Source organism: Sarcophilus harrisii, chromosome 1 (assembly GCF_902635505.1).
Source record: "Sarcophilus harrisii chromosome 1, mSarHar1.11, whole genome shotgun sequence".
In the NCBI taxonomy this organism is placed as follows: Eukaryota; Metazoa; Chordata; class Mammalia; order Dasyuromorphia; family Dasyuridae; genus Sarcophilus; species Sarcophilus harrisii.
The window spans coordinates 384,435,294-384,449,152 of NC_045426.1; the positions used below are offsets into that span (position 1 = coordinate 384,435,294).

Sequence of the window (13,859 nt, forward strand, 5' to 3'; positions counted from 1 at the left end):
AAGGGATAAATCTGATACAAGGTACAGGGAATGAGATTAAACTTCTTTGCCCTTGGGTATACATCAAGAAATTTGTGATGACAAAGATCACTTTCGGCTGGAGATTGGAGGAGAGGAATCTGGGAAGGCTTTGTACAAGTGTCCTTATAAGTATATTTTAAAGAAAAATAGGTGGAAAGGGGACAGGAGTACATTCCAAACAAATGATAGCCCATGTACAAGGCAAAAAAGAAAACAGCAAGTATGTCTATGAAGATTCTTCAATGCAGACTGGAGTTAGCATGTTATCCTATTAGTGACAGGGAGTCCCTGAAGGTTTTTAGATCAGGAGAACTAACCACATCTTTACAACAGAAAATTTATATTGATTGGAAAGGAAGGAGGGAGAATGGAGACTAATGGAGTTTATTAATACTTTTCTGTACAATTTTAATAAAGGCCTGGGGAAAAGGGGAGAAGACAGTATATGGTAGTATGAATAGTGTGAATGCAATGGATGAAAGATGGTAGAGGCAAAAAAGACAGACACCCAGTTGATATGGTAAAAAAAAAAAAATGGTCATGTAACCCAGAGGCTTAAGGATGAGGTACAGGTAAGATAAACCAGTGGATATGTCCAACAGTTAGATGGTGATGAAAGACTAGAGCTCTGGTGCCAGACATATTGCCAGATAATTTGGGAATTACCCAGAAAGCATTGATAGCTTTGTTTATTGTTGGGGAACAGCTAAGAAACTTCAAGGGGATAGAAAAATACAAAATAGAGGTCAAAACCTTGGAACAACAATGGCAAGGCTTCAAGACATTGACTGAAAACCTTGTTATATAGAATATTGATATCTTTAACTGTGAACAGAAAGGAATCTTCCAATTCAAACCTTTTTTTCATAGTTATTTACACATTTTAATAGTACTTCACAGTTTTCTGTGGAGCTTTTACATGTCTCATCTCATTTTTGCCTCACCAATCACACTGGGTAGTAGGTGCTGTACTTATTCCTAGTTGACAGTGGAAGAAAGTGAGAAAGAGGTTAATTAATTTGACCAGTGTTACATCCAGCACTCAATCTACTTTATTCAAAAGGTTAAATGACTTCATCATGGTTACATAGATAACAACTAGATTTGAATCCAGGTCTTCTGACCAAATCCAACACTTGAACCTGAAAACTCCGGGGGGGGGGGGGGGGGGGGGGGGGGGAAGCCAAAAGTTGGAAGTTTCGGAAGGGAGAGGAAAGGGGGGGAGGTACAGATTCCAGCTAGACTCTTACATTGGTCATTACAAAAATAAAATTTAAGTGTTTTGTAGAATGGCCCAAGTATTACAACACAAGACACAAAGGAAAATGGAAACTTCCAACTTTTGGCTTCTATCAGGCTATTGATGAAATATGTAAATAACACATATCTTCTGATAAATAACTAAAATATACTTACACCAAGTGACCCCATTATTTTCTCAAAAAACTCAGATACCCATATCCTGTTTGTCTATCCTTAGTAACAGATCTGTTATTCCTGCACTTTGATGCTTTTTAACCTATAAACAGAAACACATCCTTTGAAGGTTCTGGTTAAGTCACTTAAGAAGCAGGTAAAGGAAAAGAGATCCAGTCTAGACCTAATAAGAGGAAAAAAATAAAGGAGAGAGATGTGGCATGGGAATGGAGAGATTAGAGGAAAAAATTAGGCAATCGTGGCTTCATCATAAGAAGAAAAGCTCAATAATACAGGACACTACATTTGCAGTCAGAAGACTTGGCAGCTTTGTATCCCATCTCTGTCGCTTAAAACAGTGCGACAGAGGACAAATAATTTGACCTGTTTGGATTTCAGTAGTGGACTAGTCCAACTTTAAAGTCCCTTATCTTCATGTCTCCTACCAGATCCCAAATCTCATAGGGCTCATAGAATCAAAACTTTTTGGAAACTGCAGGAGTTCTAATTCACCCTTAGTACCAACTGGGTAAATTTCTTTGCTTTCTTGGGCATTATTTTTCCCCACTTTAAAGAGACTGGACTATCTGATGGCCTCTAAGGTCCCTTCCAGTTTCAAGTAGGAAAATCTGTAATAAGTGGCGAGTTAATACTGTCCCAAACTCCACAAGCTGGATAAGACCTAGTAGCAAAAAAAAAAAAAAAAAAAAAAAAAAAGACTAGGTGAAAACTTGGTGTCAAGGGGAGGGTGGTATTGGGGGGAGGAATTAGAAGCAAACAAAACACAAATGCTAGGAGTCAAGGCCAAGATACTTCCTAAGTAGGATAAACCGCAAGGGCAGGCATCCTCTTTCTGTTTGTTGCAAGGAAATTCCATCCTTCCTTTTTCCAAGTGATAGAAGTTCTGTCAAGGTCGCATGATGTGGAAAATGAGCTGAGAAAAAAGCAACCGACTTCCCACCTAATTTCCCACACTAAGTGCCCAAGAAACCCCTCTCTCCATCCATCCTATCACCACTTGTGGGGTAATTTAATCCCATCCCCAAAGCACCAACCAAAAAACCTAAGAGGGGGCTTCCTATCCTGCAACTTTTTTGTTTCTTCGGCCCCCGCCCGGACCTCCCCGGCTTCTCATTGTGCCCCAACTCCGGTGTCCCAAAGGGCTTCAACCCAGGCCCGATATTCCAAGTCCCCAAGGACAACGGTCCAGCTCTCCCGTCCCAACCCCCGCCCTCCCTGCAGCGCTCCTTCTCCCTTCCTCAGCCGCAAGAAACAAAGACCCAAATGACCCAAAGGAAGCGGGTCAGCCACAAAGACCGCCAAGTCTCCCGGGCGCCCACACCAGCCCTGGGGCACGCCAGCTCCGTCTCTTCCGTCTTTGTCCCAGGCTCAGGTACACGTTCGGTCTCCTCGAGTCTCCTCCCTCCGCACCGCCCCAAGCCGGGCCAGGAACTTGGAAATCAGTTCCCCCCGCTGCCGAGATCCAAGGGCTGGGCTGAGCTGGGGCTGTGGGACTACGGTGGGGTGGAGGGCATGGGAACTCGCGGAGGTCTCCCAGTGGAACGCCTCCTTTTCTCTGACTTACCCGGGATCCCGGAGCTGCGTTCTTGCGGCTCCTGGCTAGGCGCGGGCTGCTCCTTCGGGAAAGCCTCCGGGTCCGGCGGCGACAACGACTGCCGTTCTACCTCTTCCTCCTGTATCCCGGGATCCCCGGAGCCGTCCGCGGCGTCTCCCTGCGCCTCCACGGGCACCACGGTGAAGTTGGTGGGCATCGTGGCCCCGGACGGTGCTTCTTTCTCTCCTGCTCTCGCGCTTCAGGGGTGCGCGCCTGCAAAGGGGGAGCGGGGGGAGTCTGTCCCTGGACTCGGTCCGCGGCGCCTTGCCCGTGCGCTGCCGCCGCCGCCGCCGCCGCTGCTGCTGCTCGCTCTCGCAGCCTCCTCCCGGGCACGAGTAAGAGTTAGACTCCCTTAGCTACGGGCTCTCACGTGAGAGCCATTTCCTTATTTGGGGGGATGGGCGGGGGCGGAGTGTGGCAGGCAGCCCCCGCCGCCTCCCTTCCCGCCAGCCTGCCCTCCCTCCAATCTAGTCCCACATGACATCACCTGCCAGTAGCAAGTGGCTATGGTCTAGTTTTTTCTTCCCTTCCCCGGCGGCCGGGCACCTCCCACTTTATTTGTAAAGAAGAGAAAAGTTTGTCTTGCCAGAACGCCGAGGAACTTGGAAGAGGAAGAAAAAAAATCGCAGGGGGGTTGGAAAAGGAAAGGCTTGGGAAGGCAGTTCCTCTTTCAGACAGGTGCACGGTACCGCCAGGCTTGTTCCCGTCCCCGTGTGGCGAAGGCTTGTCTGGGAAGGAACCTCGCCGCTGTCTTAAAAACTTACGCCTTCTTTTCCTGTAAGACTTGTTCTTTCATTCAAAAATCAATCATTAAGGGCTCGCCACGTGCATTCTTACCGTCGATGCTCAGTAACAATCTCATCTTCTGCAAGAAGTCCCAATTTATCTTGTCGGGATCTTGTTTATACTTGGGAGTATACGTGCAGTTTCCCCATCTGACAGGGAGCTCCTTGAGAACAAGAATTATTTTTTGGCCATCTTTGCATCTGCAGGGCTTAGCACAGTGCCTGGCACCTAGTAAATGCTGGAGGAGGAAATGGCAAACCACTCCAGAATCTTTGCCAAGAAAATCTCAAATGGGATCACAAAGTGTCTGAAACGACTAAACAACAGCCACAAAAATTAATGCTGGTTGATTAGAGGCTGGGTGTATAAAGACAAAAAAAAAAAAAAAATTAAGAGTCTTTACTGACTGAGATTTCAAGCAAAGTTGGATTTATGGTTCAGGGAAGAATATAATATACGGCTTTATAAGTATTTAAATAAACCATCCACAATACTTTGTGAAGGGGATGGGGTGAGGAATTCAAGAAAGGAAATTCAGCAAGGATAATCACTTTATTAGAACAGATTATCTAGTCCACTCCTCTCATTTTACAAACCCTGCAAGGTTCCCTTTCTCTACCCATCTATATCAAACCCACACAATCACTGAAAGCAGCTCTGCTAACATCCAACACCTCTGTAATCAATACTCAAGATTTTGTTTTGCAAGAAAGAATAGTTATCCACTTTAAAGTTTTGATGTTTTCCATGATAGGCTGTTTGCAAACCCAAATAAGAGATACAAGACCAACTTATCAATTACTTGATAATTTGTATATAGTTGTATGTGTACGTGTTGTTTCCCCTTATAAAATGTAAACTCTTTGAGGAGAAAGGACTGTTTCATTTTTGTTTTTGTAACCCCAGCTTCCACTACAATGCCTGACACAAAGTGGCATTTAATAAATGGTGATAGGCCAGTCGATTGATAAATCCACAAAGGAAAATCTGACTGAGGACAGAAATTGTTTTCTGAGATATACTCGGAAGATGTGGTGATATGAGTCCTTTGAGGACAGAAAGGATTTCATTCTTTCCTGAGGCCTCCCTTGGAAAGTTTGCCCTGAGGACTAGTAGATAGGGTATTGGACTGGGACTCCAAACCCACCTCAGACACTTAAACCATTTGTGTGATCTTAGGCAAGTTACTGAACTTCTCTGTGCCCCAGTTTCCTTTTCTGTAAAATGAGAATGTTAGACTGGAAAGATAGCCCTGATGATTTTTCCAGCTCTATGATTCTATGATCTGTCATGCCTGCACAGTTATGTAATAAGAACTTGTTGAAAAAATAAATTAAAAAGCTGTTTTTCTCAGCAACTCCACTCTCTCCAAATGTTTCTTTTTCTGCATTGTCCTAGCTCTTTTCAAATTTCATCTCCTGAAGAGGGCCAAGCCCTACTTATTTCATGCTCTTTGCTCATTTTTCTTCAGGAGAAGCATAAATGCTATAAAGGCATGGATCTACCTTACACTTTTTTTCCACCCAATTCACTCAAATAGGGAGACTCTCCCACAAATGCTGCCCACCTCTGAATCCTCTGAGCAGTGGGAGTAGGCTTGGCAGTGTGGATACGTGGCAGTAGCTAAAGCTCCCAATGTCCCCATCTGCTACTGTGCCCAGTATCACTCGACCTTTCTGTTTAAGCTCCCAAAACCCTTTGTTGACTTTCCCCCAGAGTGCACATAAGGCTTTTTCTGCTCACCAGCCATCTAAATGGACCAAACACTTTGGAATTTGAAGCAGCTAAAGCTTCTATGCTGCAAATAAATCTTTCTAATTCTGGTATGATTCCACTGTACCCAATCTTTGCCTCATTTTATTTCCTTCCTTATAATGCAACTTTTTGAGATCAGCAGAGGGGTCTAAAAGCAGTTGCCCAAGTTTCTATAGGATTTGTTTATCAAGATATGGGGCTAAGGCAAAAGCAGAGGAGACAGTGAAAAGGGTTTTTTAGAGCTGGATAATAGAGATGAAGGCTTTATACAAGTATGTGATTTTTCTCATCATAATCAGAAACCTACACTTTGCAATGCTTGTTTTTAGAAACAGGATTAAGGGGGATTTTTCACTGTTTCCCCTACTCTTCAGAGCTTCTAGAGGGCTTCTACAGACCCAGGCTGTATTTGTTTGTCTTTACCTCTTTCTTGTCCCTAATTTCTATAAAGCAAGAAAGGAGCCATCAAATTCCTTGTATTCCTCTTAGATATCCTTTCCTTTGCTACTCTAGCTAGCTCAGGGTTATCAACTGAGGAGTTTCAGCAAGCAAGAAGGACCAGTTACTATTCTTTGTTGGATGGGAACTTCCACTCCAAATATTGTAATTGTTGTTTAGCGATTTCAATTCAATCTGACTCTTCATGACCCCATTTGGGTTTGGGTTTTTTGTTGTTGGTGGTGGTTGGTTGTGGTTTTTGACAAAGACACTAAAGTGATTTCTTGTCATTAAGTCATTTTCTGTCATGTCCAATTCTTCATGACCTCTATTAGCGTTTTCTTGGCAAATTCACTAGAGTAGTTTGTCATTTCCTTCTCAGCTCATTTTACAAATTACGAAACTGAAACAAAAAGGAGGAGTGACTTGCCTAACTTGGGCCTTGGAACTCTAGAAGAGACGGTACTTTATGTTTGAAAGCTCTTTAGTAATCAAAAGACAAAGGAAAAAAAAAATGATCATCTGGCATCCAATCAATCAGCATTTATGGAGTATCTTTTTCTGTGTCTCTATATCTGGCTACTGGACCCAGGTGACTCTGGAGCAGAAAGAGAGGCAGGTGACCTTGCACAGTCCTCCCTCTCTTAAATCCAATTCACTTGCATGTCATGGCATCACCTTCCTGATGTCCTGGTCCTCTTGGAAAACAAAGGACAAACTGCAACCTTTCTATGCCTCACATGTTCAGAAGAAACATCTCTGTCAGGAACATGCACTGAGCATGGGGCCAGATGGCCCACCAGCATACCCTTGGGCAAGAATTGTCATCTGCCCATCCCTTTTTTATAGAAATGAACACAAATGCCATATTTAATCACCCATAAATTTGTTTCTCCCTGAGGAGGGTAAAAGCCAAAGGTAAATCATGCCTGAGGGTGTGCCAAGAAACTGAGGCACACCCAGCCAGCCACAATCTATGCAGAACTATGATCATCAGAGTAATAATAGCAATTACTCATATGTCTATAGTACTTAAAATGCTTCTCTTACAGCACTGTGAAAGAAATAAAGCATATTATTGTCTCCCTTGGATAAAAAAGGAAACTGAAGCCCAGAAAAAAAAAATGAGCCTCAATTTCCTCATCTGTAATATATAGATAATAATACTTGCAGTTTATGGCGAGTAAAGAGCTTTGTAAACTATAAAATACTATAAAAATTAGATTTATTGTTATCATCTTCAAATATCTTTAAGAATTAGAGGATTTTTTAAGGATTAGAGAAGATACTTATAATTAGCATGGCAAATTTTATAAATAATATGAATAAAATCTAATTTTCCTTTAGAAACAATATCATGATAGTGGGCTACATTACAAACTAAGGCCTGATGCCCAACTTTTTATAGAAATGATCATAAATACTATCATTAATCATAAATGCTATGTCTGTGTACTCTGTATTAAAGACTTTTCTAAAGTTTACAGAAACCGATTAAACAAAAAAGACAGTAATTCATAAGGTTTCCAAAGAGCTAAAACCTGAACAGAATTTTCAAATTCTCAGATCACTATTCTTCCCATGCTGGACTGCCCCAATTAAAAGATGAGATCAAGACAAGAATTCCCCAAAACCCACAGAAGGAACTTTGTGATCTCCTAAGCTTACTCTGTTGAATTGTATTTCAAATATAGGATCATAGCAAAAGCAAAACACAGCTTTCCTTGGCAAACTCCCTGCTTGAGGCCTGCTCCTTCTCCCTGTGATCTAGTAGATAGGTAAATTAAATTTGTGTGACTGGTCACTGCATTGGACACTGTTTAATTGCTTTATTTCTACTTTAGAAGGTAATGTATTGTATACAGAGGAAAAATACCCATGCCTATTGGGATAAATTCACTTACCCAAGGTCACAAAGGTAAAAGATGAATTTGACAGATAGGACTTATCTCTCCCTACCACTGTTGACTGTCAACTTTTCTACAATTTCCCTTAATGGTTATAAATTACTTTACTTACAAATAGCCTATAAAGTCTTTATTTGTCATGTGATGAATTCATACTCTGCTAACATTGCATACTTTATTGAGAGACAATCATAATAAAACAAATACTAAACAAATAAAACAAAATACTAAACTACTTCCACACAACTATTGAATAAGATGAAACTTTTTTTCTTCTCTTATCATTATGCAAATTTTCACCCAAATTAGCAACTAGGTCCTGGAAAACCTCAGGCTATATTATTGGTAAAAACTTAGATACATTAGCATAGCAAGGTTTCTAAATTCCTTAGAAATCCTAGCTACAAGCCACAGACCCACAGATAAAGTTCAGCCATTAGTAATTATACCTATTCACTGTCATGGGTGTCAATGGAAATAGTTGTGAGTTTCACAGTTACAAGGGTTGTTTTTCCCAAGAAATGCTGAGTCTAAAATGTCTTTTGAGCTAAGGAGGAGCTGGCCATAGTGGACAGCTACCATTGTCCAGCATAAAAGTGGCCAAAGCACAACCAGAAGAATTTCCAATGTTAGTCAATCGAACTACAGATCTAAAAGAAAAAAACACTCTGATGGGAATCAGGAGATATGGATTCCAGCTATGTCATTAACTCCCTAAGAACTTTCACTCATCTTTTCTATGACTCCTCATCTGTAAAATGGAAGCAGTCATTTAGGTGGTCTTCGTTAATATTTATAATATTAAATGGCCTTAATATAGTGCTCTAAGGTTTCAAAGTATTGTAAATACATTATCATCTCCAACCTCATGTTACATACAATACCAAGACTATGGCTTGGGGGGGGGGGGGGGGAGACAGGGGGGGAGAGAGAATCGATCAAGTTCTACCCTCATAATTTGTTGGTGGTATCACTCTGGGCAATTTACTTTAATTTTCCTGAACCTTTGTTTCTCAAAACTGAGATAATAATACTTTCATGACCTGCCAAGAGAAAAGTTCTTTTAAAGTTGTAAAGAGCCTAGATTATAAACTCTTATTATTTGTTCCATTTGGATACGTTTCAATGAGAACAAGAGATTAGGCTTTATTATTGATTGAGCAAAATGAGGGAATGCTGAACAGAAGTAACGAGTACCTGATTAATCTATTATTTAGGGTTACAAAAAGGACAAAAAGGAAAATATAAAGTAAGTTCTAATTTACAACTATATAACTCACTATGCCACAGATGAATTATACAAAAAGGAAAATTATGTCTTTTGTGGAGATGCTGATGTATGTAGGGAGTTATTTATGAGTATTTACTAGGAACTTATTTATGTTACAGTCACAAGAAGTTCAGTTCCCTCACAAATGGAGATGTGACCATTGAAGGACTTCTTTACCCTTCACTTTTTCCTTTATTTATTGTATCTTCAATTTCCTTAAATATAAAGTAGAGATAACAATATTGCATATTATATGCTATAATAATATTACCATCCTGGAGATTGTGAAAAGTACTAAATATTAGGCTGAGGATTCAGTTCTTTATTTTTTTTCCTAGTGATAACAGAGAGCTGACAAAGCTTTGGAATAAATTTGGAATGGTAAAATCTCTGTTCTCTTTATGTCAATGTGGCAGCTATGTTAAAGATGGATTGGAGAGCATGGAAGCAGGTGGACCAATGAAGGAGGTTTTACATTAGTCCAGGTGAAATGTGACATGATCCAAGCCTTGTGGAAAGATTGTTTGAGTGGAGAAGAGAGAATACATTCTAAAGATGATTTAAAGTAGAATCAATAAGACCCAGCAACTAGTTGAACATGAAAAAGATATTTTTATGGAACATAGTCTAAATAAATAATGTGGAATTATGAATTAGTTCAAAGGGTCTGGAGAATAATTTGGAATTGTTCAAAAAAGAGGGGCTAATTTTTTTCATGTTCTGACCTTTTAACAAGTAAAGCTACATATGTATAATAGAAGCAAAAAGTTGAAAATAAACTGTCTCTCATTTGAGAAAGAGCTAACCCTAATTATGTATGAATGAAATGAAACATTATTGTTCTGTGAAAAATAACTAAAATTAAGAATTCAGAGAAACTTGAAAAAATTTATATGAGTTAATAGATAGAGAAGAAAGCAGAGCCAAAAGCACAATATAGACATTAATTATCATAAGTGTACTGAAAAGAAAGGTGACTTTAGAGTTAAAGGACTTGAAGTCACAGTTTGTCTGCTACTAACTATATTGATGTCCCAGAGATAATCATTTAACCTTTCAGTGTCTGTTTCCTTGTCTATAAAATGAGAGGGTTTATTTTAGACAATCTCTAAGACACCTCCAACTACAAACCTATAATTGAATGTAAAGAAAATCAACATAGAGTTATAACAAAAATCTGGTCAATTTACAATAATCATTGTTTGTGCCAAATGGGCAAAATTAAAAAACACATTCCTCCACTGTGTAGAAGCAAAATGTATCAATAATTTTAATTCTCAACTTAAAAAAAAAAAAAAGAAATTAAATATTTGGAGAAATATGTGAAGACATAAAGTGACACAGAATTGAAAAGGGGAAATCCCAAAAAAAAAACCATCCTAATGTAACAATGATTCAATAAACATTTCAAGAGTGTCAAAAATAAAATCAATAGAGATTGTCCAGAAAACTGGTCAAATGCAAAAAAGCAAAGCAAAAAGATATATTTCCATTAATCTATTAGAAGACTCTACTCAGAGGAGCTGGACATGGTGTTTGTTGAGAAGATTTTTGGGTCCAGAAAAATGTATCAATAAATCCAAATAAATGAATAATTAATAATTGCTACATACAAACAATTAAATCCCTTAAATACTAATTCATTTAATCTAGTTCCCCCACCCTACCCCTTTTATGACTTCAAAGAGAAAAAGGTTTTAATCCTCTCTTACCTACTTACATTGATACTCCCTGGTAAACAGCTGCCCAGCTGTTGCTGTTAAAATCCCTATAGTTTCTTTCCTTAACAGTGCTGGCCAGATAGCCATGCCCTCTCAGCCCAAAATAGAATTAATTCCCCAGAGATTTTAGCCCCTTTCTCTTCCGAACTCTGCTTTTTCCTTATACAAGGTTTGATAGAAATTGGAAGAGAGAGATTACAGTTATAATGTCCATCCAATGTAGAATGAGTCTTTCAAAAGAATTGCACCTTTTCAAAAGGTATGTGTCCCCATTCCCATCAGGCACTGGGCAATGGCTTGAAAGAATGATTTCCTTAATGACCTCTAACATTCAATTTGGCTCTGAATTTGTACCCTTATGCCTTGGAATCTTAGGGGAAAGGATGAGTGAATCTTTGCTAAGATTTCTGCTTATATGGAAAGAAATAAAAAAATAAAAAAGAAATAAAAAGGGAGGAAACCTTTCAAAGGAAGGAAGTGATGAAGCGGGGAGTGAAGGGAAGGAGGGGACATGTAGGACTTACAAGAAATCTTTCTAGGATGCCTATGGAATGGACTTTTCTAATGGCTACAACTTGGCCAACACCAGTTTTTCTCTCTCCAAAAGAATGAAGAGTTGTCACATTTTTGAGAAGATGAATAGGGTTTGGGGGGACTGTCTAAACCTATGATTTCATTAGTGTAGGGAACTCCCTGTGTGGAAAATCATTCCACCAATGCAGATCTGAAACTCTCCTGTAATTTTAACTCTTGAAAAATGATTGCCTGACTGAGAGATATAGAAACACTTTAGACATGATCTGATGAGGACACAAGACAAATGTGGAAAAAGTTGAATAAAAATAAAACATTCTGTGGAACCGCTCAAGATGACAATAAGAAAGATGATACAAAGTTGCTTCAATGATTAGCTATCAAATTATTTATACAAAAAAATTGCCTCAAGAATTCTGAAAAGAGAAAAATCTGTGGCAGGGTGAGATAAACTGGAAGATCAGGATTTATTCAAGTGTTTAGCAATAAGCATCACTTAGAAACTTGGACAAGTGGAAAGGAATGGGGAAAAGGAGAGAAGCATTTCAAGCAAGTGAGTGGTAGTGATCAAAAGCAGAAAACAGGAGTAACAACAATAGGATTATCTTACATTCATAAAGTGCTTTATTGTTTAACATTTTTTTTTCACTCACATGAGTAAATAAGTGGGTTGGGAGCAGAAGGATCTTGGGGAGGAAAAATAGAAGACAAAAGAAAAGGCTGGACTGGAAGGAAGGGTGGAGCCAGATTGTAGTGGACTTTAAATCAAGGATTTAGGATTTAATAGTCAATTGTAAATCCTTGAGTGCAAGAACCAATTTTTTTCTTCTCCCATCCTAGTATTGCTAGTATTAGGACTTAATACAAGTTGAATTGATTTGAATATATTCTTTGAAACAATGCTTTCCAAATTATTTTGATCTACTACTCGTATCAGTAAAAAATTTGTGAGCATGATGCATATGTATATTTATAAATAATATGTACTTTTATACTAATAATTGTATGTATTGTTGCTTGGGTTTGTCCTTTCTTCTAGATTCAGCGAGATAATGCCACGACATGCAACTGAATTGCATTTAAGTGAGAGAGGGCTGAAAGTATGCATTATAAAATGTCAAAAAGACAGTGTAAAATAATGAGATAAAGACAAAAATGATATTTGACCCTAGTGACAATAGGAATCAAATGGAGTTTTCTGAGTAAAGAAAAGACACAGTAAAACCTGTCAATGTTTGCACTCTGAGACAACTGCTCCTAAGCAATGTGGGACTCTTGAAGGTTCTGAGCAGCTAGAAATATATGATCAAAAGTATGATTTTGTATTTTGAGAAGAGTGGTCTGAATAACATGCAAGATCCGTAGAAGAAAACCCAGCCCAGAGATTATTATTATAGTACAGATGGAAGATGACAAGAGTTTTAACTAGAGAATGGACATGGGGGATATGTAAGAGATGGAGAAGAAAGTCAGTTCTGTTGGTGATTTATTGCACATAAGGGACAAGGGAAATGAAGAACTAAATTCTAATAGAATTTTTTTTTTTAAGTCTGGGTGACTTATATGCCTAGTTTATAACCAAAACCGTATTCAACTATAGAAGAAATGGCAAAAACTTACATTGCATTGACATTATCCTATTGAATCTTCAACTCACAAAAGAGAATTAGAGTAGAATTTTGTAGAAAAGAATTCTCGTAGACCTCACCAAAAAAAGAGACCCGATTTTGAATCCCTATTAGGCTACTTACTACCTCTGTGTGACCTTGGTAAATTATTTAACCTTTCAGCTTACTCATCTGTAAGAGGAAAGGGTTACAGTAGATGAATTGTTAATGTCTCTTCCAATTCTAAATCTATGAATATATCACTCAGAGAATGATAGTACAAGATAATGTCAGTTGAGGGAGTGAAAGGAATTGGCCTTGAGTTCAGTTTTAGTCTCAGTTCAAAGAGAAATAGAGAGACAAAGAGAGTGAAAGAGAGAATCTTAGAGAACATCCACCTTCAGGGCAAGAAAAGGATCTGATAAAAGAGACAGAAGCAGGAGGAGAAAGTACTTGCTAGACTATGCAGTCTCCTACTCAGCTGGCCACTTTCTAATGAGCAATCTATAACAGCCCCACCTTCTCAAGTACAATGATCTCTCTGCAGGAGATTTGTAAGAGATCAAGGATAATGCACGAATAAAGAAGCATGGATGGATACTGATCTTCAGTGCCAGAGGGAATAGCCCACACTGATGAAGTAATAGATAAAGCAGAATAAGGCGACTTTCCAGGGTAAAATGTTAGTAGAATGCCTGTGGTGAAAGGGCAGATAAGGGTTTAGGAGAAATGAGGAAACACCAAGAGGTTATAAAATTCTTTCAAAAAGAAAGAATAGGGAGGAATGAG

The 13,859-nt window shown here is 39.0% G+C and overlaps 1 protein-coding gene across 5 annotated transcripts in view; it reads right to left on the reverse strand.

Moving 5' to 3' along the window:
- The window catches only part of SLC12A7 (solute carrier family 12 member 7), a 284,134-nt gene that overhangs the window by 113,902 nt on the left and 156,373 nt on the right, over positions 1-13,859 (reverse strand). Inside the window, exon 1 of one of the 5 annotated variants that reach the window (XM_031946095.1) lies at positions 3,023-3,491. The exons of 3 other annotated variants lie outside the window; for them this stretch is intronic. In XM_031946095.1, coding sequence (XP_031801955.1) covers positions 3,023-3,209 — 187 coding nt within the window. In that variant the 5' untranslated portion in view covers positions 3,210-3,491. Of the gene's footprint in view, positions 1-3,022; positions 3,492-13,859 lie in introns of those variants that run through there. One more of the 5 variants, XM_031946097.1, reaches the window with a different exon arrangement.